Source organism: Equus przewalskii, chromosome 7, assembly GCF_037783145.1.
Source record: "Equus przewalskii isolate Varuska chromosome 7, EquPr2, whole genome shotgun sequence".
Taxonomy (NCBI): Eukaryota; Metazoa; Chordata; class Mammalia; order Perissodactyla; family Equidae; genus Equus; species Equus przewalskii.
Genome location: NC_091837.1, coordinates 83532435 through 83556244, shown reverse-complemented (window position 1 = coordinate 83556244; position 23810 = coordinate 83532435). Strand labels below are relative to the sequence as shown.

At 35.0% G+C, this 23810-nt stretch overlaps 1 protein-coding gene across 4 annotated transcripts in view; it reads right to left on the bottom strand.

Moving 5' to 3' along the window:
• Positions 1 to 23810, bottom strand: part of CDH7 (cadherin 7) — a 126123-nt gene that overhangs the window by 41365 nt on the left and 60948 nt on the right. For all 4 annotated transcript variants that reach the window (XM_070627837.1, XM_070627840.1, XM_070627838.1 and 1 more), the window contains 3 exons: positions 23137 to 23256; positions 15893 to 16060; positions 13252 to 13439 (listed from right to left, as the gene is read on the bottom strand). In XM_070627837.1, coding sequence (XP_070483938.1) covers positions 13252 to 13439; positions 15893 to 16060; positions 23137 to 23256 — 476 coding nt within the window. The remainder of the gene's footprint in view (positions 1 to 13251; positions 13440 to 15892; positions 16061 to 23136; positions 23257 to 23810) is intronic.

The following is a 23810-nucleotide window of genomic DNA, read 5'->3' as shown; positions in this document are numbered from 1 at the left end:
AATTATTCCCCAGATACTTTCCAAAAGCAGAACACACCTTCTTAATTATGCACTGCCGCCTTTACTTTCTTCCTTCCCTGGGTTGTGACCAAGGAGGCCTTAAGGTTCCCCTCAGCTTGACCAAATTTAGACAGGATTCTTCCCAACCATAGGCCTCTGACCCCCCTTTCATAGAGAATTTACTTTAGAAAACTTTTACTGTAAACCCATTCTCAGTCCTTTCGAGATGTAAATCTTTTCAAAAGCCTCTTGCCATTTTTATAGCCCAGGAATGTCTTTCTCCAGGAAAAGGAGCCATCTCTTTGAAATGTCATCATCAAGGAAGACAGAACCTCTAGTGCTAGCGCTGTGGAGGGTGGCAGCCAACCTTCAGCAGGAGCCTTGCTCCGAGTTGTAAAACTACCTCCTGTCATGAAGATACATGAAAATTTACTTTTCCTTTGGGTAAAGCCAATTAGCAAACACAGATGAACTATGATTCCCCCTGACACACACACTCCAGCTCTTCAATAATTCTCCAGCCCTTTGTTTGATCTGAGCTGAGTTTCAACTGGATTCTGGCTTCCTTCCCCTAGTGCAATATCCTTCAAGTCTGTCTTCCTATTTAACTTTGTCCAGTGTAATTTTTGCTTTGACAGTTGCAAGGGATTTTAGTAGTTTTATGAAGCTTTTATTTGTTATGAATTATTTTGACTCATGAAATGTATATCCAGATATGGGCAAGTTATTTTTTATAAAGAAGAAGGGAAAGATATGTTCCAAATTGTTATATCTATGATTCTATATTTGAATGCACCATGTTGATGCCCTCATAGAGGTTTACGGGTTAAGGGGGAGAGCGGCCTAGAGGCCATGTCAGCTCTGTGGGTGTCTTCTGCTGGAGACTGACCCTTTCAGATCTGTCTCACTGTGCTAGACTTTGAGATTTATGATAGAAGCCAAATTTATTAATCTTACATCTGTCCCGTAGGTAACAGCTGTCTTGGATATAATAGAGATTTACTGATTACTGAATGAAGAAAGAAAAAAAAACCTAAGGACAAATATATCATTTGAAAAATAGCAAAGTAAGTGTAAGCAAATTTAGAAGAAGCAAAAAGCAAAAAAAGGTTACTGCGTGTCTCCATGCCCATTTTATAAGAGTCATCATTTTAACTTTAAAAAAATTATACTTTAAAACAGCTGCTCATAGGTACTTGATACAAATATCCACATTTTGTAAACAGACCATTACCAGTACATAGAAAGTATCTGGTGCTCTACAGGTAAATTGGGACCTTGATAAAGATATCATGAAAAATTGCAGGAATGTTTAAGCCTAAAATATTAAATTATGGTAAGATATTAGGAATAAAATAAAGATATAAATATCAGGAAATATGATTTCCATTATCTAGCTTCACAGGTATCCTCTGACTTCCATGAGTACTTAAATTAACATTTTAACCTAGATATAGCGAGCCCTGAGAATTAAAAAAAAAAAAAAAAAAAGGCAATTTAAGCAGGGATCATAGCATATCTCTATTTTATAACAATTTTTTTAAAATATCTAAGACCATCAACTAAATGCATGTACATTTCCGATTGTTAGTTGAATTTATCCACAAAGAGGTAGCACCATAAACTGCTAAATATATTTTCCATTAACAGTGCACCTTTATGTAGTCCTTACCATGTGCAGGCCACTGTTCTACGAGTTTTACAATATTTACTTATTAACTGCTCACACTCATTGATTCTCACAACATCCTATCACATAATATAGCTTTTAACAGATCCTTTTGACAAATCTGGAAACCGAGTCAAGGAGAGGTTGCATTTCTTGCTCACAACCACAAGGACAGTGTGACTCCAGTGTCTTTGTTCCCATAGACTAAGAAAAAAATCAGAATGAACTGGAAGTATGAATCAGACAACCTAAAAGAAAAAGAGTAGTAGTTAATCCCAGGTGATGACAAAGGAAGAAGTGGGATAAGTCCTATAAAACTGATGTAAAAAACAGGCAGTCCATGTTGGAGTGGTGAGATGCAAGAGAGAGAAACTGAGGGCTCTTATCACCAAAATGTCCACTGCCATCATATCTTACTTTGACTTGTGCACAGAATGCCGAGATCAGCCTACCTAGACTCTATCCAGACCCAGCTAATGCATGTCTGGGCTTCTCTTATGTTCTGTTGTCTGGATCAGCTTTTCCACTCACAGAAACGTTCCATTTTGACTTCTGTATTAATTTCTTACGGCTGCAGTAAACAAACTACCACGAACTTAGTGGCTTAGAAAACATCTATTTTCTCTTACAGCATTGGAGGTCAGAAGTCTAAATCTAGGTATCAGCAGGACTGCATTCCTTCTGGACACTGCAGGGAAGAACTGTTCCAGCTTCCAGAGCCCACATGCATGGTTGGCTCATAGCCCCTTCCTCCATCTTTTAAAGCGCATCACTTCAGCCTCGGGTTCTGCTACCATATCTCTTTCTTCTGATTCTGAATCTTCCTGCATACCTCTTATAAGGACCCTTGTGATTACACTGAGCTCAATGAGACAATCCAGAATAACCTCCCTATCTCAAGCCCCTTAACTTAATCACATCAGCCAAGTTCCTTTTATAAGGTAAAATATTCACAGGTTCCTGGAATTAGAGTATTGACATCTTTGGAGGGGGTCACTATTCTGTGAACCACAACCTCCTACTGCGAATTTAGGTAGGCTGTTTTGATTTTATAAGCAGACTATAGAAAATAAGCCTTGCAAATGACTATACTCCTGCCCAACATTTAAAACCTGGTTCCCACTACAGTTCATATGGATTCCCTTACTGGCTGAGGTCTATATTTCCCAGCATGTACTACTGATTGTACCCGGAGACTTCCATGGAGGGTCTCATACATTCTCAGGAAAGCAGAATCCAGATTATGACCCACAGATGGTTTAGTTTATGTTTTCCTGGGAACCTTTATCAAACAGTGGCAAATGTTAACTGATTTTGATGCATACAGTTACTTTGTGAATAATGCTGACATTGGAGAGAAGACTACAGTGGAGATCAGCCGACCTGAGATTCAGTCTTACTTTTGCCACTTCATGTAAGTGTAACCTGAGGTTTTTTAGTTTCTTTGGAGCAGAGCTGGGGCTCAAAATCTTTTTTCTATTTTCCTGGAGTGCATAACATTTTATAGCTCCTCTCTTTTCATATATTTTCCCCCCTCACTCCTTGAACCTGGGCTGGCCTGTCATACTTTGATCAATATAATGTGGCAGAAGTGAGGTTGTGCCAATTCTGGATAACAGCTTCAAGAGACCATGCAGCTTCTGTTCTTGTCATTCTTGGAACAAACCCAGGTTAGCTACTGGATAATGAAAGGCACATTTCCACCCAGCAGACAGAGAGCCACCTCCACACAGGCAGAGCCACCAAGCTGACCAGTAGCTGACTACTGACACATGTGTGAGCCCACCTAAGACCAGCAGAAAAATCACCCTGCTGAGCCCCCATCTAATGCTGACCCACAGGACCTAAGGAAATCATGTTGTTTTAATGCACTAGGCTTTGGGGTGATTTGTTAAGTAGAGGTGGACAGCTGCTATAACCATGGAAAGAGAGTAAGAGTTGGTGACTTCAGTTTTTGACATGTGATGGCAGCATATCCAGGTAAAATGAACCAAAATAGACTTGAAATGACCAAATGAAATAATGGGAGACAGGTCAGATCCAGACATGGGAATTTCTTTGAACTCCAGGCCCTTAACGCTTCTAATCATTTCTTCATTGGTCATGTTTCATCTTTACTATCTAACATAGATTCCGTGATCCACCAATTCCCTCTTCTATTGATAATAAATGCAATCCCTTTTATTTATCTGAATATGAATTTTTGTTTTTTGCTTTGTTGATCAGTTATTTTTAAACACTCCTAAAATACCTTAACCTAGAAGAATAAAACAATTTGCCTTCTCTGAATGCTTCTCTATCCTGCTAACTTAAATTTTTCAGTTTCACTAAGTAACTAAGTAAAGCATTCTTTCCCTCACTTTATATATATGATATATGGATGTCCTCAATTGTCCCTTTAATTGCCATGCATTTGCTTATGATTCTGAAATCTAAGTTTGTACTCTAGACCTCTCCCTTGAGCTACAAATGCTTATTCATAATCTCCTAGATCTATTTTCCTAGATATTACAGGTACCTCAAACATAACATATTCCAAATCATTGTCAATCATCTCCACGCTCTCATTCTGAAGGAACGGCACCATTATTTATCTAATTACTCATACTAGAAACATCAGCTTTGTCCTTAAATTCTCTCTCCAACTTTCCCTATACAATCATTAAATCCTCTCATCTATTTTTTAAATATCTCTTTCTTGGAATCCCAATGAAACTAATTTAGGAAACAACACAGCATGGAAAAAGACAGAAGTAAGGAAAATTGTACATTATCTGTGACTTGTACTAAGCAAAAAAATATCATGATGGACTCACTGGAAAATGTCTTTGACATACACATATTCTGAGAACATTGCTCTGACAACTGTTGAAATCAAAGAATACAGAAAATACTCCTAAGTGAACAGGGTCTCAGTCTCTTTGATCAAGTCTATCATGTGTTGACATTTACATTAGTATCAACTTTCTTCAAAGAGTGTTGATTTCTTTTCTTCTTTTTAAGACTCTAAATTCTCCTCTAATCTTGTCTATTCAAATACGGGTAAGTTTAGACCTTAATAAGCAGATAACAGCTTGTATACATGCACACATCTGCATAATGATTAAATGATGTTAGGATCTACTTACATATACACAGTAACAATGGGTTAAATAAATTGGAAAATATAATCTGAAATTCAGAAGTTCAGTAAATTAGAGTTACTGTATTAATCTTATCATATCTAGCCTTTAAAACTAAATCCAAAATTTATGCCTTTTCACAGTTAAATGAGAGAAGTATCTTTGCTCCATTTTCAGAAATGTGCATCCACAGCAGCAGGATTAAATGAATATAATCTTTGAAAGAAAAATGTAATGAGAAGAAGAAAAATAAATTGGAAATGTTGTTGGTTTGATTTTCCTCCACCACACATCAGCAGCATTTTATTAAATCCTGAAATACAGACTTGACTCTGGGAATTAGCCCCTCATTATTGCAAGTAGTGGACAAAGGACATACTTCAATAGCGAGATAGTAAACCCCCGAGCTTAGAAATCTGTGCGGCCGAGGTCAAGGTTGAAAGGACACTGCAGATTCTAACTCTTCCTCCCCCACAGTTAATGGAGGCTAGCCACACTGTATACCTCCACAATAATGCTCTATTATTTGATGTTTTTTACTTCATTCAGCCTTTTTGAGGGTATGAATACGAGGAGATTATCAAGATAGCCCAGCAGAATTGGCCTGAAGAAGCTCCAATATCTTATTTGACAGAGTGACAAGATGAGGCACCAAACAAGTCATTCACGTGCCAGGGACAGGATGTGTACTTATCCTTCACAGGAAATGCATCTTGAAGGTGCTCATTTTTTACTGCACTGTAACTCTATGGTAATATATTTTCTAGAAGCAAAATTCCATAGTTAATCCCAACTGAGATCTTATATTGAAAACTGAAGTACATTAGAGGAAGGATTGCCATATCTCAAAGGAAAAATAAAACTAAAGTTCCTACATAGTAAATTATGATATGGAAATGCAAACAGAAAGAACTCTAGGTGGAAAGAAAGATACAGTTTTCACTCACATGGGGTAATGTTTATGTTTATACTTTGTGAAATTTAAAGCTGTATATAATTAGTTATAAAGGTTATCACAAATGGCCAGAGAAATAGCTTGCACTTTGCATTAGCTGCTTAACATTGTAGTTTTCTTATCTTTTTCTAATATCTAAATTCTAGGATCATGGTTTATTCTTAATGTATAGAAACAATAATTAAATTATGAAAGAAATAATTCTATGCCAACACCTACACAAATCTTTAGCTTTGAGGATTCTGCATATTTGGTCATATTGATAAAACATTTTCTACATAAGACAGTGGAGCAAAATAGCATGACTGAAGGTAATATTTTATAATTCTGTACTTATTTTTCTTTTTTTTAATATATGTCTTTTTTTTTTAATGCTTTTTGGTGAAGGAGATTGGTCCTGAGCTAACATCTGTTGCCAATCTTCCTCTTTTTATTTTCTTCTTATTTCCTCCCCAAAGCCCCAGTACATAGTTGTATATAGTAGTTGTAATTCATTCTAGATCTTCTATGTGGGATGCTGCCATAGTGGGTCTTGATGAGTGATGTGTAGGTCCGCGCCCAGGATCCGAACTTGTGAACCCCGGGCCACCAAAGCAGACTGCATAAACTTAACCACTCAGCCATGGAGCCAGCCTCATTAATATACATTTTTTTAAAAAGATTCTTTGTCTGCTCTTATCTCCCTGCTCCTAAGTTTACCCTATGCAAAGTATAGCATATGTAAAAGTTTCAAAATATGACAATAATTTGCTCAAACTGGAATAAATCTCATTATAACCATGACGGTACATTGCTTATGAAAAAGCAGTGCACTAAAGTTTTATTATACTATAGAGTACAGAAAAAATAAGTTCAGATGATTATCAAGCACGGTTCACAGGTACAAAATAACCAAATTCCAGTAGAAATGACACTATCTAAATGGATATTAGAACACTTATCCAAATGTAAAGTAACATTTAGAGACATTCAGAATCATCAGAACAAATACATTTATGTCTTAACAAAAATCTTGTTAATATCCTAGCACGGCCTGGTTATAAATGTTTTCCTATACTTAGGAGAGACTAGAAAACCTGTCAACAAATGGTTCCTTTTTATGGACTTCCCAGAATATTCTATTATTTATCTCAGTGAAAATTTAAAAATATTCTGAAAGCAATGGAAGAAGGCTTCATTTGTCTTCTTTCAGAATTTCTTGGTTTTAGTCAGAATGCTCTTGTGACTCAGATTCAGAAGCCCACTCTGGATTTCACAGATGATTCCACTCTTCTCTAGTATAGAAAGAATACTGAATTTATGAGAGTCATACATTTTTTTTTTTAGATTGGCCCTGAGTTAACATCTGTTGCCAATCTTTTTTTTTTTTCTTCTTTTCCCCAAAGCCCCCAAGTACATAGTTGTATATTCTAGTAGTGGTTCCTTCTGGTTGTGCTATGTAGGACGCTGCCTCAGCACAGCTTGATGAGCAGTGCCATGTCTGTGCCCAGGATCTGAACCTGTGAAACCCTGGGCCATGGAAGTGGAGCACGCACTTAACCACTCGGCCACAGGGCTGGCCCCACATACCTTCTTTTTGGAGACTCCACTCACTGTGAGGGATCTCTGGAAATGTTTTACTGGAATGGACTACAGACTGCAATTTTATTAAAATCTTGATAAGTAGAACTGAAAATCAAAATTGTGTCCTTGAGGCCCACAGGCAGTTGTTAGTTCTAACAGAGAATCAGAAAATCTTAATAGACTTCTTTCATTATGAGAAAACCACTCCAAAGAGACTTTGGTTTAAAAAATGTAAGCAAAGACACTCTTCTGAAATAGAGAACTGAGATACTGTTGGCTTCTGATGGAAAAGCACTTGGGTTTGGGGGTGAATACTGCCTTTGTAAGGTCAGCAGAATACAATGTTTTAGATGGCGGATTTGGGCACGTGGAGAAGAGGGATGGATATTCCATACATGATGCCTAGTGGGTTGAAGTCATACGGCTGGATTGAAGGCCAGAAGCTTATACAACCGTTCTCATGAGCTATAGTGACACTACTGATTTTTAACTTACTTTTGCAGCTCTCATTATTGAAAGCTCTCATTAATTCTAATAATTCTTCAATGAATTCCTTTAGAATTTCTAAGTATATAGCTTCAGTAATGATTATTCTATGGCTTCCTTTCAATTTGTTGTATCACTCTGTCTTATTCCCTTAGTATAAGGTAGAGCCTTTTCAAACTAGTTGGAATAATAAAAACAAAATCGTGTTGAGTTTTGAATGGCAATTTAAAAAAAGGATGGATTTAAGAATTGAGAAGCTATAAGCAGATCATGAGCTCGAGAGCTATTAAAATAGTTTCAGAGTGAAGCAATAAGCAATGATAACCAACCCTAGGATAATACCAAAGAGAATAGAAAACATGCAGCCAAGAGCTATTATATCTCAATAAGAGGCAAGAAGAGAAACTACAAATGACTTTAAGGCTTTTAACTTACTAACAACAACAACAACAACAAAACTGTGCTATTTGAACTACGAACAGGAAAGTGACAACATTTTAAATAAATATTGATACTGTGGGGGATCAAAATTTGCCACCCAAAAAATGTGTCTCTTTGGCTTCATTATTTTTAAGAACAAAAGACTCATAAAGAAACTTTGACTTTCCCCCAACTGCCTAAAAAATTTAAGATAGAAGGGCTGGTCCAGGAAGGAGCTGATACCATGGGTAACCATAGTAGAACATGAACTAGGCGTGGTAGACAGGAAGGAACCTAGCCAGGCCCACTGAATCAAAGTCCTCCCCACATCCCATCGTCTCTGCAATGTATGGCACACAGTTGTTCACCAAACATTTGCTTTTCCATCTCCATGCCTCCACTCCTTTGAAGTCCCAAACTACTACTCCAATATCCTCCTTTGTCTTTAGCCGAGTTTAGGTATTTAAGGTGGCGGCTTCAGCCATCGTGGTGAGTTACTCAGTTTTCCTGAGTTTCTCCCATGTAGACATGTTATTAAGCATGTTTGATTTTCTCCTGTTATTCTGTCTCATGTCAGTTTAATTCTTAGACCAGCCAGAAGGACCTAGAGGCTAGAGGAATAGTTCTTTGTCTCCTACAATACTCATTATAATACAGTCCTTTGAAAAGAAGTAAAATGCTTGAAATGAATTAGAATTATCACAGACAGTTGCAATAATAAGGCTTCAAGAGAAATTAGAAAATACAATTTTCTATTCTACAGTATATTTTATTATAGCTGTCCCTTAAATATCTTTTAGTATTTATTATTTGTAATCCATTTTTATTTGCAAATCTTGTTCATGTATGTTCATGTATGAACATGTATGTTCCTATTTACTAACAGCGGCCTTGCAAGGGAGCAGAAAGGCATGGAGGAGCCCCTTCACTTGCATTGCCTCATCTGTTGCCAACATCCCCTTCCGCATTAATTGACCTAGTTCTAGTTCCCTGAACCTAACATGCTTTCTTATGGTGAATCTTTGCACAGGTGGTTACCTCTGTGAGAAAGTCTCCCTTTCCCTCTCTACCTGGGAAACAGTATTATCCATCCACAATTCAACTTCTTCCTCAGGCCATGATCAAACCTTTGAGAGACTAGGTGGGACTGAGCAGTTGGCTGGCAGATGGGGCCTGAGCTCTCTTGGACACTTCTGTAGAGACTTGGATATTTATCCAAATCTTTGTGGCCACAGCTAAGCCTATGGAAAACCTATGGTATTTGTGGAACTGAGACAACTTCATTACATTTTTAGTAGAACTCCCAACACTGAAGGGAAACACACACGCGTGTGCACACACCCCCTTCCTTGAACAAGAAAAACACAGACAATTTGACTTCCTCTGTTTACCTATTTGCATTAAAGAAGAAAGAATAGGAGTGATTTTCCAGACTTGAAAGAAGAGTTAGAGTAAGTGGGCATGGGAGCAAGCACGGGAGAGTCCCACAGGAGGAGAGAATGTTTGAAGAGCTAGAAGAAAGTTTATGTTGCTTGCAGACATTAAAAGTAGCTTAGTGTCTACTGTAGATCTTTGAATGGAACTGAGGAATGGTGGGATATGGATCTGGCAAATACAAGTCTAAATAATTCTGGGGTCCAATAGTTCTTTGATGTTCATTTCAGGAGTTGGAATATGAGCCTTATTTGAGCTTTTTAAACAGGACAAGCCCTGGATTAATAGAAGACCTTTGTACAGTACTAGGCAGAGTCACTGCACATAAAATGTGTATTACATTTTTGAATAAAATACTAATTGCTTGAAAGTGAGAAAATTATGGATTAATAGTTTTTCATCTAAAAGCTAAATTAATCTGTAATACCATAAACAATTTTTTCACGTGAAAAGAATTCAGCAATCACTAAGCTTGAACTACAGAGAAAAGTAAATATTTCATTTCCACTAGTTTTAATCAACTCTGATAGGACCACTTATTTATGTTTGTTTATTTCAATATTGGTAAGAACTCTGAGTTGGATTGGTTAGGTGCTGGAATATCTCAATAGGCAATGCAGAACTATAATTTTTAAAAATGAGTTTGTGGGTGGAGGGAGCTTCGGAAATAAAAATTAGGCTGATGTATACCAGGTAATTACCCCAATATCTATTATCTACCCAGAACTGTGTGGACAAGGAGGGTAAGAGGAAAGTATGAAGCAATGTTTGCTTACACTAAAGACTTTTAGCATGAAGAAAACTGTGAAATTTTATTTACAATGATTTCTACATAGATATTATCTATACGTTATAAACTCCATAGGTTTGTCTAAATATTACCTTTTTCAAATAGCAAAGTTTCAGACATCTGTCTTAATAGACACGCATTCTATGATAATGAGTTAATAATTATTAAAATTTTGCAGAACTACACTGCTTAAGCTCATGTTATCTATCACTATAGACTATTTTGCTTTCTGAATGTAATGGTTCTGCCCCAATATGGTAAAGAGATCCTCCACATGAAGACAAAACTTAAACATCAGATCAATCTTCCACATTAGCCAAGTTAGAGCAAACTTAACCATCTTAGAAGTAATAAACCATTACTCATTTCTTAGTCTAAATGATTGTTCATATAAACAGAGTGTTTGACTACACTCAAAATGATATATAAAATCAAGTTTGCATTCAACACTTGGGCTTTGAAGGGATTTCTTAAGAAGTCCTGTATTTAACCTGAATGTGACTTTTGACCCTTGATACCTAGATGGTAGACTCAGTTCTACATTTTACAGTAGTTCAAAAAGATTTGCTTCATTAAATTTTTTACTGGCTATTAATGCCACAGCAGTAAAATTGTGAAATTGTCCACCATCATTGTTTCTCAAGGTTCTCCTATATACTGAGCGTGCTTAATTATTCCAAAACTGTCATTGACATTATGTAAGAAAAGAAAGGAGAAAAAACAACAAAAATTAGACAGTATTCATACATTAAAGGCCACTGGAGAAAATAAAATTTATTTCAATTGCCAAGAATTTAAACTAAAAATAACACAATTTTGATCTCATATTTATTATAAGAAATTATTAAAAACACTTAGCTAACTTGTTATATAATGACCAGTTCATAAATCTTTACCAATTATTGAATAGGTGCAAAACATCACTCAGGTGGTTGTGAATGGGTAGGAAATTTCTAGTATCAAACATAAAAAATCCAGGGCTAGCCCTGTGGCCGAGTGGTTGAGTTACACGCTCCGCTTCGGCGGCCCAGGGTTTTGCTGGTTCGGATCCTGGTCGCAGACATGGCACTGCTCATCAGGCCATGCTGAGGCAGCATCCCACATAGCACAATCAGAGGCACTCACAACTAAAATATACAACTATGAACTGGGGGAGCTTTGGGGAGAAGAAAAAAAACAGACTGGCAACAGATGTTAGCTCAGCTGCCAATCTTTAAAAAAGAAAAAAAAACAAAAACCCACTAATCCAAATATTTAAAGGATTTGGAATGTTTTTGAATCTTAATTCATTAGACAGGCTATGGTGTCTTTTTTAATACCTGAGAGAGCTTCAACAATACACTAAATTTGAGCCCACTGAATCTTTAGGCCTTGTGTTTGCATTTGGACAAGAAGTTTCATCCACAACTATACTCAAAGTAGAATATAATGCGCTGTCAATTAAATAATATTTTGGTTTGGCCTTTTAATAATATTTGTATGAATCTAGTAACATTGTAATTATAATAATAACTAGTACAAATACAAATATCTCATATCAAATATATATATTTGTATATATATTTCTTCAATGATTTATTCTATCTCATTATAATTTATAACATATACGTATGTGTTCAATAAAAATAATTTAAACATGTATTTAAAAATTCTTGAATATGAGCAGATTGATTTTAGATGAATCTCTGAAATCTTCGAGCATTTGTAACTTACCGCACTTCTTTTATTTTAGACAAGAAAACAAAACATTTACCAACAGTTGGCCTATCCTAGTTATTGAAACTTTTTTACACAGATTGTTACCAGCTGAGCTAAAACAGCATCTGTCCACTAGAAATAGTTGCAGAAATATTTTATCCATTGGTCTGAAATCAAACATATGTTTTCCTATAACAACCAAAATATGACTTTCTTTACTGATGTGTGTTAATTGAAAAGTGTTAATTACAGAGGTACACACCTGGATTGTCAGACTAGCATAAATCCCAGTATCTTGGGGGTGTGGATTTTCATATATATTTTAATTTTCAGTGTTTCAAATATTTGAGAAAATAAGGCTATATTCTGGAATAATTCCTTTTGACTTATTTCAATTTAACATTTGTCAAAGATGATGTCTATACAGCAGAGAGAGGAAAGAGCTCATTTTCCCCATATCTAACCAGTGTTGGGAGCTAATTTAAATATACTGTGACAAATAGTCTTTAGTTTGGATAATAATAACTTTCTATTGCCTTTGCATTTATATTTAAGGGATTATGATAGGCTTCACAACTTTCCGTGCTCTGCTGTTTGTATGAATTCTTCAAGCACTTCAATTAGTATAAATTTTAAAACAGAATAATTGGTAACATAGCAACTCTTCAACATTTTGGTTTATATTTCCAAGTTTGTTTACATTATTTTCATGGATGTGGAGTGCTTGTCTAGTTTGCTTACAAAGGCCTTTGGTTGATTTTAGGGTTTCCTTACTGGAACAGTCTACGAAGAAGCAAATTCAAGTCTCGAAGTAGGTCATTTAAAACAGTACATTTGTGAGTGTGTCTTATTGTTATAGAGCTATAGATAAGGGCTGTGGGTTTACTCAGAGAATAGAATTGATGGAGTGTGATTACAAATGTCATACAAGATTCCCTACGATTCTGACACCTAAAAACAAATGCATAGCTTTTCTTCCTAAAATTAAAATAATAATGGTTTCATGTGGACATTCAGTTTGTCTAATAATACATTCTTCCATCAAAGCAGACATGGCTGCTCAGCAATCTCTGTGATGTTGCCCTCATAGAAAATAAAAACAAGAAAATATTACCTTTTGTATAGTAATGATTCCTTCTTGTGTATCTTTGTCAACAGAAATCTTGAAAATGCCTAATCCATCACCATCCACAATTTTATATTCCATTTCAGCATTAGCTCCTATGTCTGCATCAGCAGCTTTAATTCTGGCCACAACTGAGGCCACTGGCAATGATTCTGGGACATTATATTGGTAAGACCCTGTGAAATTCAAAACAAGGAATGAACAAAACCAAGCTAACCGATAAAAATGTAACTATTTGGTTATTTTGCATCATCTTCGCTTAATTTGTTTTTATTTTTTATAAAGAAGATGCTAAGGCAATATGAGATGAATGACAAGTTTCATATAGCCTCAAGAAATTTCATGATAATAATCAATATGTGACAGCAGAAACAGATGGCCAGAGGAAAGGCAAGAGAAGAATTGCCATTTTGGCATTTCTAGTGGTGAAAGACCACTACTTTTAATAAGAAGAATAAAATTAAAATAAATTTAATTAACATATAAGCATTGAATGTAAATAATAATATAAATATTAAAAATAAAAATTGCATAGCTTAGGCTTCATACGGACAAATACAAGCCTAAATAGTTCTGATTGCTAAATGTTCGAATTTACTTAATAGCATCTTTTACTAAGAAAGTTTCAGAAAACTGGACAAGCAAGTTTATGAAAGCCAATATTAGTCTTCTTTCAGCTTGTACATTTACCAAGGAGAAGAATTATTTTTGTGAGCTGTATGTAGGACTGATCTGGGGCATAACGGTATAAGAGCAGAGGCAATATTGTTTGAACAGGAGGAAAGAAAGCAAAATAGGAAGAATAACTTTTTAAACTTTCCTTGGTAAAAACTCCTCTTCGCCCTCTCTCAACTTAAAAAAAAAAAGTTCGAGAAGCAGAGGAAGTATATGAACCATCCCTTCGAAACCAGGAAAAGCCTCAGAACACAACGCTCCTTCACCATTTTTCTCTAATCATCTACTTTTTCTGTTTCCTCCACCCTATTCCATCTTCTTTTGGTTGTTAAATGTGGCACATTTTCACTTTTTTATGAAGAGAAAAGAAAGCATTCTCTTTGAAAAGAATAGAGAAAGGAAAATGTATCCTTTTTAAGGATAATTTTAGGCTGATAGGTATTGCTGTTCCCAATTTTCTAAATTCTGTTAATAGTTACTGATTTTTAAAAAATTGATTACAACATGTACTTATCATTTCTGAGTGACCCCTTTCACACATCCAGAAGTGTCCTTAGTAAAATCTAAAAATTTCAAGGTTAGAATAGTAATTAAATGGTAGAGAAAATTCCAGCAAAGATGAAAAACCTAATGACATATCCTTGGCTTCCCTCACTTTAATAAGTAGGAGATTATCTAATAAGCTAGAAAACAGTGCTCTATTTTATCAAATCATGACAACTGAAACCACAAAAATTCTAATTATCAATTCTTATCACTCTAGGCTTAAAGAAAAGAGAAATAGTTAATTTTATCATGAGCCCAATATAATTACATAATTATGTTTTGTGGTTTTTTTTAATCCTACAATCTACCTCTCATCCTCCATTATGAGCCAACATGAACACAATTAAGAATAGGTTCATTTTATTAAGTGCTAAACTTAGGGTAATTTTTCTTTATTTTGCCAGGAGGTATTGAAATGACTGTTGTACAATAGCAATATAAATAATAAAATATGTAAAATAAAAAATAAACCTCTAAAGAAGCAACATTTCAAGGAGAAAACAGTGACATTCATATTTGCAGAGAAAGCTTCCTTATTCAATATCATTTGCCTCTAAGATCTGTTTGTCAAGGAGCTTAGTTCCCCATTTCTATCAGACAAGCATTTTAGAGACATTGTAGTCTGTACAATTTCCTTACTTTCTTGAGCATTCTAAATAAATACCACATACACATAAAAAAGAAAAAAAGCAACCAAAAGAGAATGAGATGAAATGCCTTTTTTTACAGCCAGACATTTCTACCTAAAGAAATCTTTTTTTCCCTTTTTCTTTGTTAAGACAAAAGCCGCTTTGGTCAAAGAGACTAAATTGAGGGCATGTGGTTTTCTGGTTCTTTGCATTGATTTCTTCCGAAACACCTGAGTGTTTGCACAAGAAAGATGTGGAAGACCAGCCAAAGGCATGTCCACCGTGTCGGAACTGGTTAAAAAAAGTGTGGGATGAAAAATAAAGAAGTTCTGTACTCTTCTATTTTTACTTTAAAAGTAAAAAATATTTTAAAAATATTATTTAAAAAATTTTTAAAAAATAAAGCAATATTTTACTTTACAAATAAAGCAATTACTAAGTGGCAACAACCACATAGCTAACAAAATGTATAAAAAATAAGTCAGAATAAAAAGATTACTACATAAAAAACAATAATTGTCTAGTAAACAAAATGTGAATGAAGGAAAAAACATATTATATTTAAGATAGAATAAAAAGATAAGATTGCTTCTATTTGTTTTCAATACCCTTATTATTCCATATTTCTGAATTAAAATCATGCCACTGAGAAAACAAAATTGTAGGAGAATGTAGTAAGATTCATTTGAGAAGTATTTGGAAAAATTCCTTTTTAGGGAAATTTTTATAGATTGGCAAGAAAAGTTAGTGCCCTTGCAACACTGAACAGAATAGCTTACTTCGAGGAAAGCGAGGAGGGTTATCGTTGACATCAGTTAGGGTCACGGTAACTGACGTGGTTCCTGAGAGTCCTCCGTTTTGACCAACCATATCCTTTGCCTGAATAACAAGCAAATACTGGTCTTTAGCCTCTCTATCCATGTTTGGGAGGGCGGTCTTGATGACTCCTGCAAAATTTCAAATCCCAGTAAAACGCATCATGAATCACTGCATTTATACTAATGAAGAACACTGACATTGGCACAAGTCGCTCTTGAGTTGCTGCCTTTTGTTGTTTTATTTATTTTTAATAATTTTAATGCACATTAAAGGCCAAGGAAATACAACAGTTATACACTATTATGAAACACAGAACATGCTATAATGTGAAAGAACAAAGTTTCTCCATATTGGATAGAGAAGATTATCTTTAGGTTTCATGGAAATATTGTTCATGAAATACCAACTTTAAATAAAACGTACTTCTTATCTAGAATAATAGGCAGTCACCTGTACAAATATATGACAATGAACCCGTCTTTATCTTCTCTTTCTCCCTCTTCAACAACTTAATTCCGGGTGACATGAAATCACCATAAACCTTTCAACTATGGTCCCTACTAATGGTCCCTACTACCTCTTTTCTAGCAAAATAACAGAAATACTCTACGAAGAAAAGAGTGAGAGTGATTTATGTTTAATAAGCAAAACACCATTTCAAACCGTGGCTATGTCACTGGATCTAAAAGTCTGAGAAAAAGGACTAAAGATGAGAATGATTGTGTTAATGGAAATCAACAACACTAAAAATATGCTGTGTTTTGTTGTTTGTTTCTGATCAATTGCATTTAATACTGATGGCCTTTAAGACTTCAGATGTATGAGAAATGGATTTCAGAATTTCATGTTGCTTGATGGGGAAACTACTCAATAATCATTATTGTAGTGAATTAGTTGTTTTATATTAATAAAAATTTAATTTAATTATTATGTAAGTATATTAGGCAATAATATCTAATTACAAGATGGGATTTAGTTTATCTTATATGTAAATGTATAAAACGACACATATACTTAGTATACTTAGTATATGTACATATAGATAATATCAAATGAAAATGTATTTATTTAATATTGATCTATATAGACCTTGAAACTAGCAATATGAGGCCATCTTTACTAATTACATATAAGGAGTCTAGAATCCTTCTTAATATTTCTTGCACTTTTATCTTTTCCACACAGACAATGTCTTACTGATCCACCCAGGACCCTTTGCTTATTGACTTAGTTTGAAAAATGTCTAATCTATTTTATTAATCAGATTCTAACTTTTAGGGGGAAGTCAGAATTTAAATCCTCATGGACTCGGACCTGAGGAAGAGGTCCTCTGCTATCATGGACTTCTCAGAGGCAAAACTGGGGTGTTGGATAACAGGATGGTTCTTTGAGAAGAAAATAATTGGACACAAATTGGGATAAACATTCCTTTTTCCTCATGTTCAACAGGAAAATGTTTCCATATCCTCCAAACTTATAATTTTGTTTAAACCTGCCAATTTAAATTGTTTAAAGGCTGATTCTTCAATAGACACATGTAACAATTGTCTGTGTGTGTTATATTTCAGTCCTAACTATAAGTTATAAGCTTAGGTTATATGGTACTAGGCCAGCTCTATACTTTACAATATTCTACAGTCTGTTAACTAGTGTATGGGTGGGGAAGAGATGAGAAAAGCTTTTCAATAGTTGGAGAATAATTTAAATAATGTATTATTGGTTCCCAAGGTTCCAAATTAAATAACACTCATACTATCTTAAGTAACCATATTTTTGTTTAGGTCTGAGCACTAACTATCAAATACAAATACACACACACGCATACCACCACCAATACATCAATGCTTTAAGCACTTATACTTCTTTGAGTAGGCCAGTTTTTTGTGGGGTTTTGTTGTTGTTGTTGTTAATAATCACTTACTCTAATACATTAACTGTGTTGGACGTTGCTACAATCACAGCAATAGAGGGGCATGTTAAATAATTCCTTCACTGAATTTTTTTGGCTATCTACACCCTGCTTATAGTTAATATTTGAAATATCACAGTTAAAATCAAGAGAAACACAGTCATACACCCATTTGGTTCAGTTGATAATTGTCTGATACATATTCTTCTTAGATCCACAATTCTTCTAGGAATATTTCATGTTTGTTTTTCAATACTTCTGTTAACTCTAAAATATAATGCAATGAGCACTGACCTCAGTAACAATCACTGTTACCAAGCATAAATAATCTTTTTCTAAGAGTGCTCGGACTTACATAGCTCCACCTTTCTCTTTTTCTTTCTTTTTTTTTATTTTAATAATTCTGTATTTATTTGTAATGCTTTTTTTTAAAAACATTGAGCATTGACTATCTTGAATATTTGACCAATAAGCATGTTTCATATCTAAATGACAAAATATTAATGAGTTTTTAGAAAAATTTCCTACTCAATTCAGTTTTAATTTTTAATTTAGAGTCATTTTCTCCTTCCAATATCAGTATGTGTAAGTGAGGTTTTATTCTTGCACATTTATTATGATGGAGAGAGGTCCATAATATCTCAACAAATCAGCAAAGAAAACACCGCAACCTCATCATTTCCTGGTTTTGCTAGTGGCATTATTTTTGAAAGGAAATACAGAACTATTAGGAGAGAAGTCTGGTAGTCAAAGTTACTCACTTATTTTTCACACCTCTAATTGTCTCTTTACAAGTGATCCTATAAATAATACTTTTCCAAGGCAAAAATCATCACAAAGTTTGCAAAGTAATGCAGGTGGCAAAGGTAATTTCCAAATACCTCAAATATTAAACATATTTTTGACAAGAATGGAAGAATTGGGAGGGAATTGAATTTAAATAAGGATATTCAAAAAGTAATAGATTTCTAGTTCTATGACATTTGCTAGCTTTTTCCTTTTAAGTATAAGCTGTCCACATTTGGAAAATGATTCTCATGCATTGGATCTGATTTGCATCTTGCTATATATTATATAGACACGCACAGCAGATTAACATTATGTCACTGAAGTGGTAAAGGTCAGTCTTGTCTAGTCAGATCCCTACAGTTTTGTGAGATTTTCATGGAAGATAAAAATATTTAATTTCAATAATTAATAATTTTAAGCCACTTATGATGAGAAGAATATATCCAGTAGCTCTTTATATCTTCAGAAAAGCAAAACTGGCTAAGATTTTAGGCTTTCTGAATAATAATTTTTCTATAGATGTATCATCTGACCCAGTAAACCAGAACTTTTCATTTATTTATAATCTATGTTCATGAAAAGTATTGTGCATCTGAAACATAAATTTATCACTGTCATTGTTCCACAACTGTCTGGTTTTCAGTCAGGGAATAAATTTTCAGATGATTCTCTAACGTCCTATCAGCCACTGGTAATTTTTATTTTTTAAAAAAAGCATATTCTGTTACCATGGAATCTTCTTAAGGCTTCATATGTGTACTACATGTAACAGATAAGAGCCATTTCTGAAATCTACTCCAGCTTATGGAACCAAACAATCACTGGAACCTACACATTCTGCACACTCAAGCTTTGAACAGTCTCAGGAGTCTAGGCATGATGCAGGTAACACAGGGCTAGCGTATTCATGCTGTGTGAGTTTGATATACACTGGCTGTACAAGATGAATCTCTTCCTAATAAGTTTGTATTTCTTCCTAAATTTTCTGTCTAAGCCTTGTATTATTTGATTTATCTACCTGTAAGTGAAGTATATAATAGAACCATTAAAAGATGGAGAAGAGGGGCCGGCCCCATTGCCTAGTGGTTAAGTCTGGCACACTCTGCTTCAGTGGCTTGGGTTCGTGGGTTTGGATCCCAGGCACGGACCTATACCACTCGTCAAGCCATGCTGTGGCGGTAACCCACATACAAAATAGAGGAAGACTGGCACAGATGTTAGCTCAAAGCTAATCTTATGCAAGTGAAAAAAAAAAAAAAGAGGAAGATTGGCAACAGATGTTAGCTCAGAGTGAATCTTCCTCACCAAAAAATAAAAAAAGAAAGAAAGAAAGATGCACAGCAGCCAACAGTAGTAAAGATGGAAGCTTCTGGAACATCAAATGATTCCAGAGCTTGTATCAAATGAAGAGTCCCTGAAGAAGGGAATTTTGTAACCTGTGAGGGAACATCCTCAGCAAGTCCTAACAGGAGTGAGGGTCCTCCATACCGTGAGCCATGCCACAGAATAGAATGTGTGAAGGGCATATTTGGGAGGAGGGCCTTGTTATGACTCTATTACTTACATAAAATTATGATGTAACAAACCTGCATGCAATGTGTAACACAGGTACCATGTAGTCACTCCTCCATGTTTAAGAGGGAACTCCTAAATGACAAGTGATATTTAACACTCGAGCCATGTTCCAGGGCCAGCTTCATGGCCTTCTCACCTGTCAGTCATTCTAGCCCCATGCTTGGTTCCTTGCTCTGCTGATGACATCTTGAAATCTACTAATTTTAAAACAAGAAGCCTGCATTTTCATTTTGAACTGCAAATTATGTAGCCAGTCCTGCCATATATGAAATACACTACAATGGGATCTATTTGTTTGTAGGTTACAGAATAGATGAACACATTAGAATAATCTTCAGTCTCTCTGTAAATTTGGGGACATTGTGAAGACAGGTGATGGGAATCTTCACAGTCCTTTTGATGCTGTATTATCTTGTTTCTAGTGCCGTTCTATTTGCTTGTTGAAATAAACTGACAACATTAGTTTTTGCAGCTACTCACATTCCTTGTTTTGTGAGAGGAGAAAATATGGTAGAAAATAGTTACCCTCTGTCATTTGGCCTGTAAGTCGTGCTACAGACGGAAATGTGCTCAGAGGGTTTAGCCAAGCTAGGTTAATGGTATGTGATTAACAAATAGTGATGGTTATTAATTATATTCTTTTTTTATGAAAAACAAAATAGAAGTTAAACAAACTTATAGAGATGTGCCTAACAGTGATTTCCTGGGCCTATTTTTACATAATCTTGATTTAACACACTTTCAGCATTTTTCCTTTCAAAAGTTTTACTTTCTTCTCAAAAACTCAGATTTGGAGATGTGGAAAATAATGTTATTTCTCACATAAATAAGAATCCGACTGACACAAAATGAGGGAGACTAACTCACACTTGATTTATAGCTCTTCATACACGCAAAGACTGAAAATTTTACATTTTTCTCAGAAAAATACAGTGGGTTTTTTTTTTTTTTTTGGAAAATGCATTCTCCATGTTATGAATTAGTAGAGAGGACAAAAACTGCCGGAACATCTCTGCACAAATGACTATAGAAACAGAAGATCCAATGATTAGTTTGAACAAAACAAAATTAAACTAAACTTTCTTCATCTCCTGTAATACACAATCCTTGAGATTCTGAAATTATAATTAAATCTGAAGTACTAATAATGCGATTGCATGACAGAGACTATTGTCCAGCTGATCAATCGGTGAGGCCTCAGGGCTTATGGAAAACCTATTATCTTACAACACAGCTAAAATCACAAGCCAGGCATTAATAGCAGCAAAATATTTAACCCTTGGGATTAGCACATGCTATTTTGGGACAGATTATATAATGCAGGAGTGTGTAATTTGTGAGGAAATTGTCAGAAACTTGTCAATGTCTTTCTAGGCTGGAGAGAGCAGATATATAAGGGAACGGGTGGGTGTTTGAATGTAGGTTTCTCAGATCTATCATTAAATCAACCACGAGCGCACCTTCTACATTCACAGGATTCATATCATAATCAAATACTTTCACTTACTTCTCCTTCAATACTTGCTTAATCAGAACTAGTTCTACTTTATTATTGGACTTTCCAGGTGGCTTCCAAACTGTACCACTACATTGTTATAAAATACGCAATGTGGTCTCTATGAAAATTCTAAGGAATGATGAGCTGGGATTGAATTTACCTTCCTATTGATGCACAATACAACTGTCATTCTCAAAAGACATTTAAAATATTTATCCCTCACAATGATTTAAGAATGAACTATTATCGTCAATTTCTAAAATATGGGAAAGAGGATAAGTGGCATTAAAATATTCATTTAGGATCACAGGTGCTATCAAATATTCATAATCATAAACTTGGCTAGTAGAAGAAGAATTCTTCTCTGTGATAAAGGCAAAATTATTAAAATGTAGAGAAATTTTAGATTTTCTGAGTGATGAAAAACATCAAGGGCACACACTCAGCCATCTTCACAGCCACCCACCTACCCTACACACAGACGCAGAAAAGCAGAATAGATAAAATATTATTCTATAACCAAGATAACAGTGCTCCAAATTATAGTCTTACTTGATGTAAACTATTTCAGCCTAAAATCAAAGCAGAACATCTAGCCAACCAACCGAATACTCTATCCAGGCAGTTTGGCAACTCATAAAAATTTTTTTCTCCTAAATTAAAAAAAAAAAAGTCATTTAATTTAGTTTTTGACTTAGCAGATCACCATCCTAATTGTTATGCATGTTTAAAATAATTTCCTGAGAAAACCAGCCTCTGGAAGGATAAGCTGAACCCCTATTCTACTGCATGGCAGAGAGGTATCTCCTTGAGATTTAAATTTTACCGCGTATAAAACCTATGTGAATTAATTAAAGAAAACAAAACAAAAGCACAACTTAAAAGTGAATCATCACTATTTTCTTATATAGTTAGGAGATAGCAGCTGAAATTTTTTCTTTTTTTTTGAAGAAGGTAAGCACTGAGCTAACATCCACCGCCAATCTTCCTCTTTGTGCTGAGGAAGATTGGCCCTGAGCTAACATCGGTGCCCACCTTCCTCTACTTTATATGTGGGACATCTGCCACAGCATGGCTTGATAAGCAGTGCATAGGTCCACACCAGGGATCCAAACTGGTGAACCCCAGGCCACCAAACTGGAGCACTGGAACTTAACTGCCATGCCACCAGCCTGGCCCCAATGAAAGACTTTTTAATTTATAATATTTTGTTTAATTTTCGTGGGAATACTGATAAACATAATAAAATATTCTTAAAAGGTGCTAATGCCTCTATAAATAATGTTATTGATTACCATAGTACACATCTTGATCAAAGCACAATATAGTGTCTGTTATCAGTGCCAATTATATTGAATAAAAACAGCTAATATTAATTCTGTGTCAAAACATAAATGATGACTTTACAAGGAGTGCTGCACTTCAGTTTTTACCTGTTTTTGGTTCCACTGAGAAGTATGGCTGTCCTTGTAGAATACTGTAGACCACTCGGGCGCTGTTGCCATACGTAGGATCATCAGCATCTGTTGCTGTCACTTGTACCACCGACGTCCCTACACGCCAATCCCAAAACCAATGAATTAAAAACTTCAAAGGGCACAAAACCTAAAAACTCACATAATGCTGAAGATTCTACATTCGATGTTTTAAATTCTTCATTTTCCTTGTTTCAAGGCACATGAAAAATGGATATATTTTTTGTATAAGACTAACTCAAAAAGAAGACAAATGCTAATTAAGCTTTCAGAAATATTTAAGTGATATAAAAATGCGTTAGTAAAAAATAAGATTGATGATGTATGTGAGACAGGAATATACTCAGAATTGGATGGGACTCAAATGTTAGGCATCTCATCCATCAGGGTCCAGGAACAAGTTTTTATCAGGAGCAATCTCTGTATGTCTCAATCACTGTCCAGAAGGCAGCATGACAAAGAATCGCATCTTGACACTCAAGTCATCGAGGGAATCTCGCTGTTGTAACTAAGCAGACCCAGACAGAAATAGAAACTTCACTAACTGAATAAGGAATATTCAATTGATACATTTAACTGGATATTAGGTGGCTATCCTATCTCTTCAGTAATACTTTTATTTTTCATTTCTA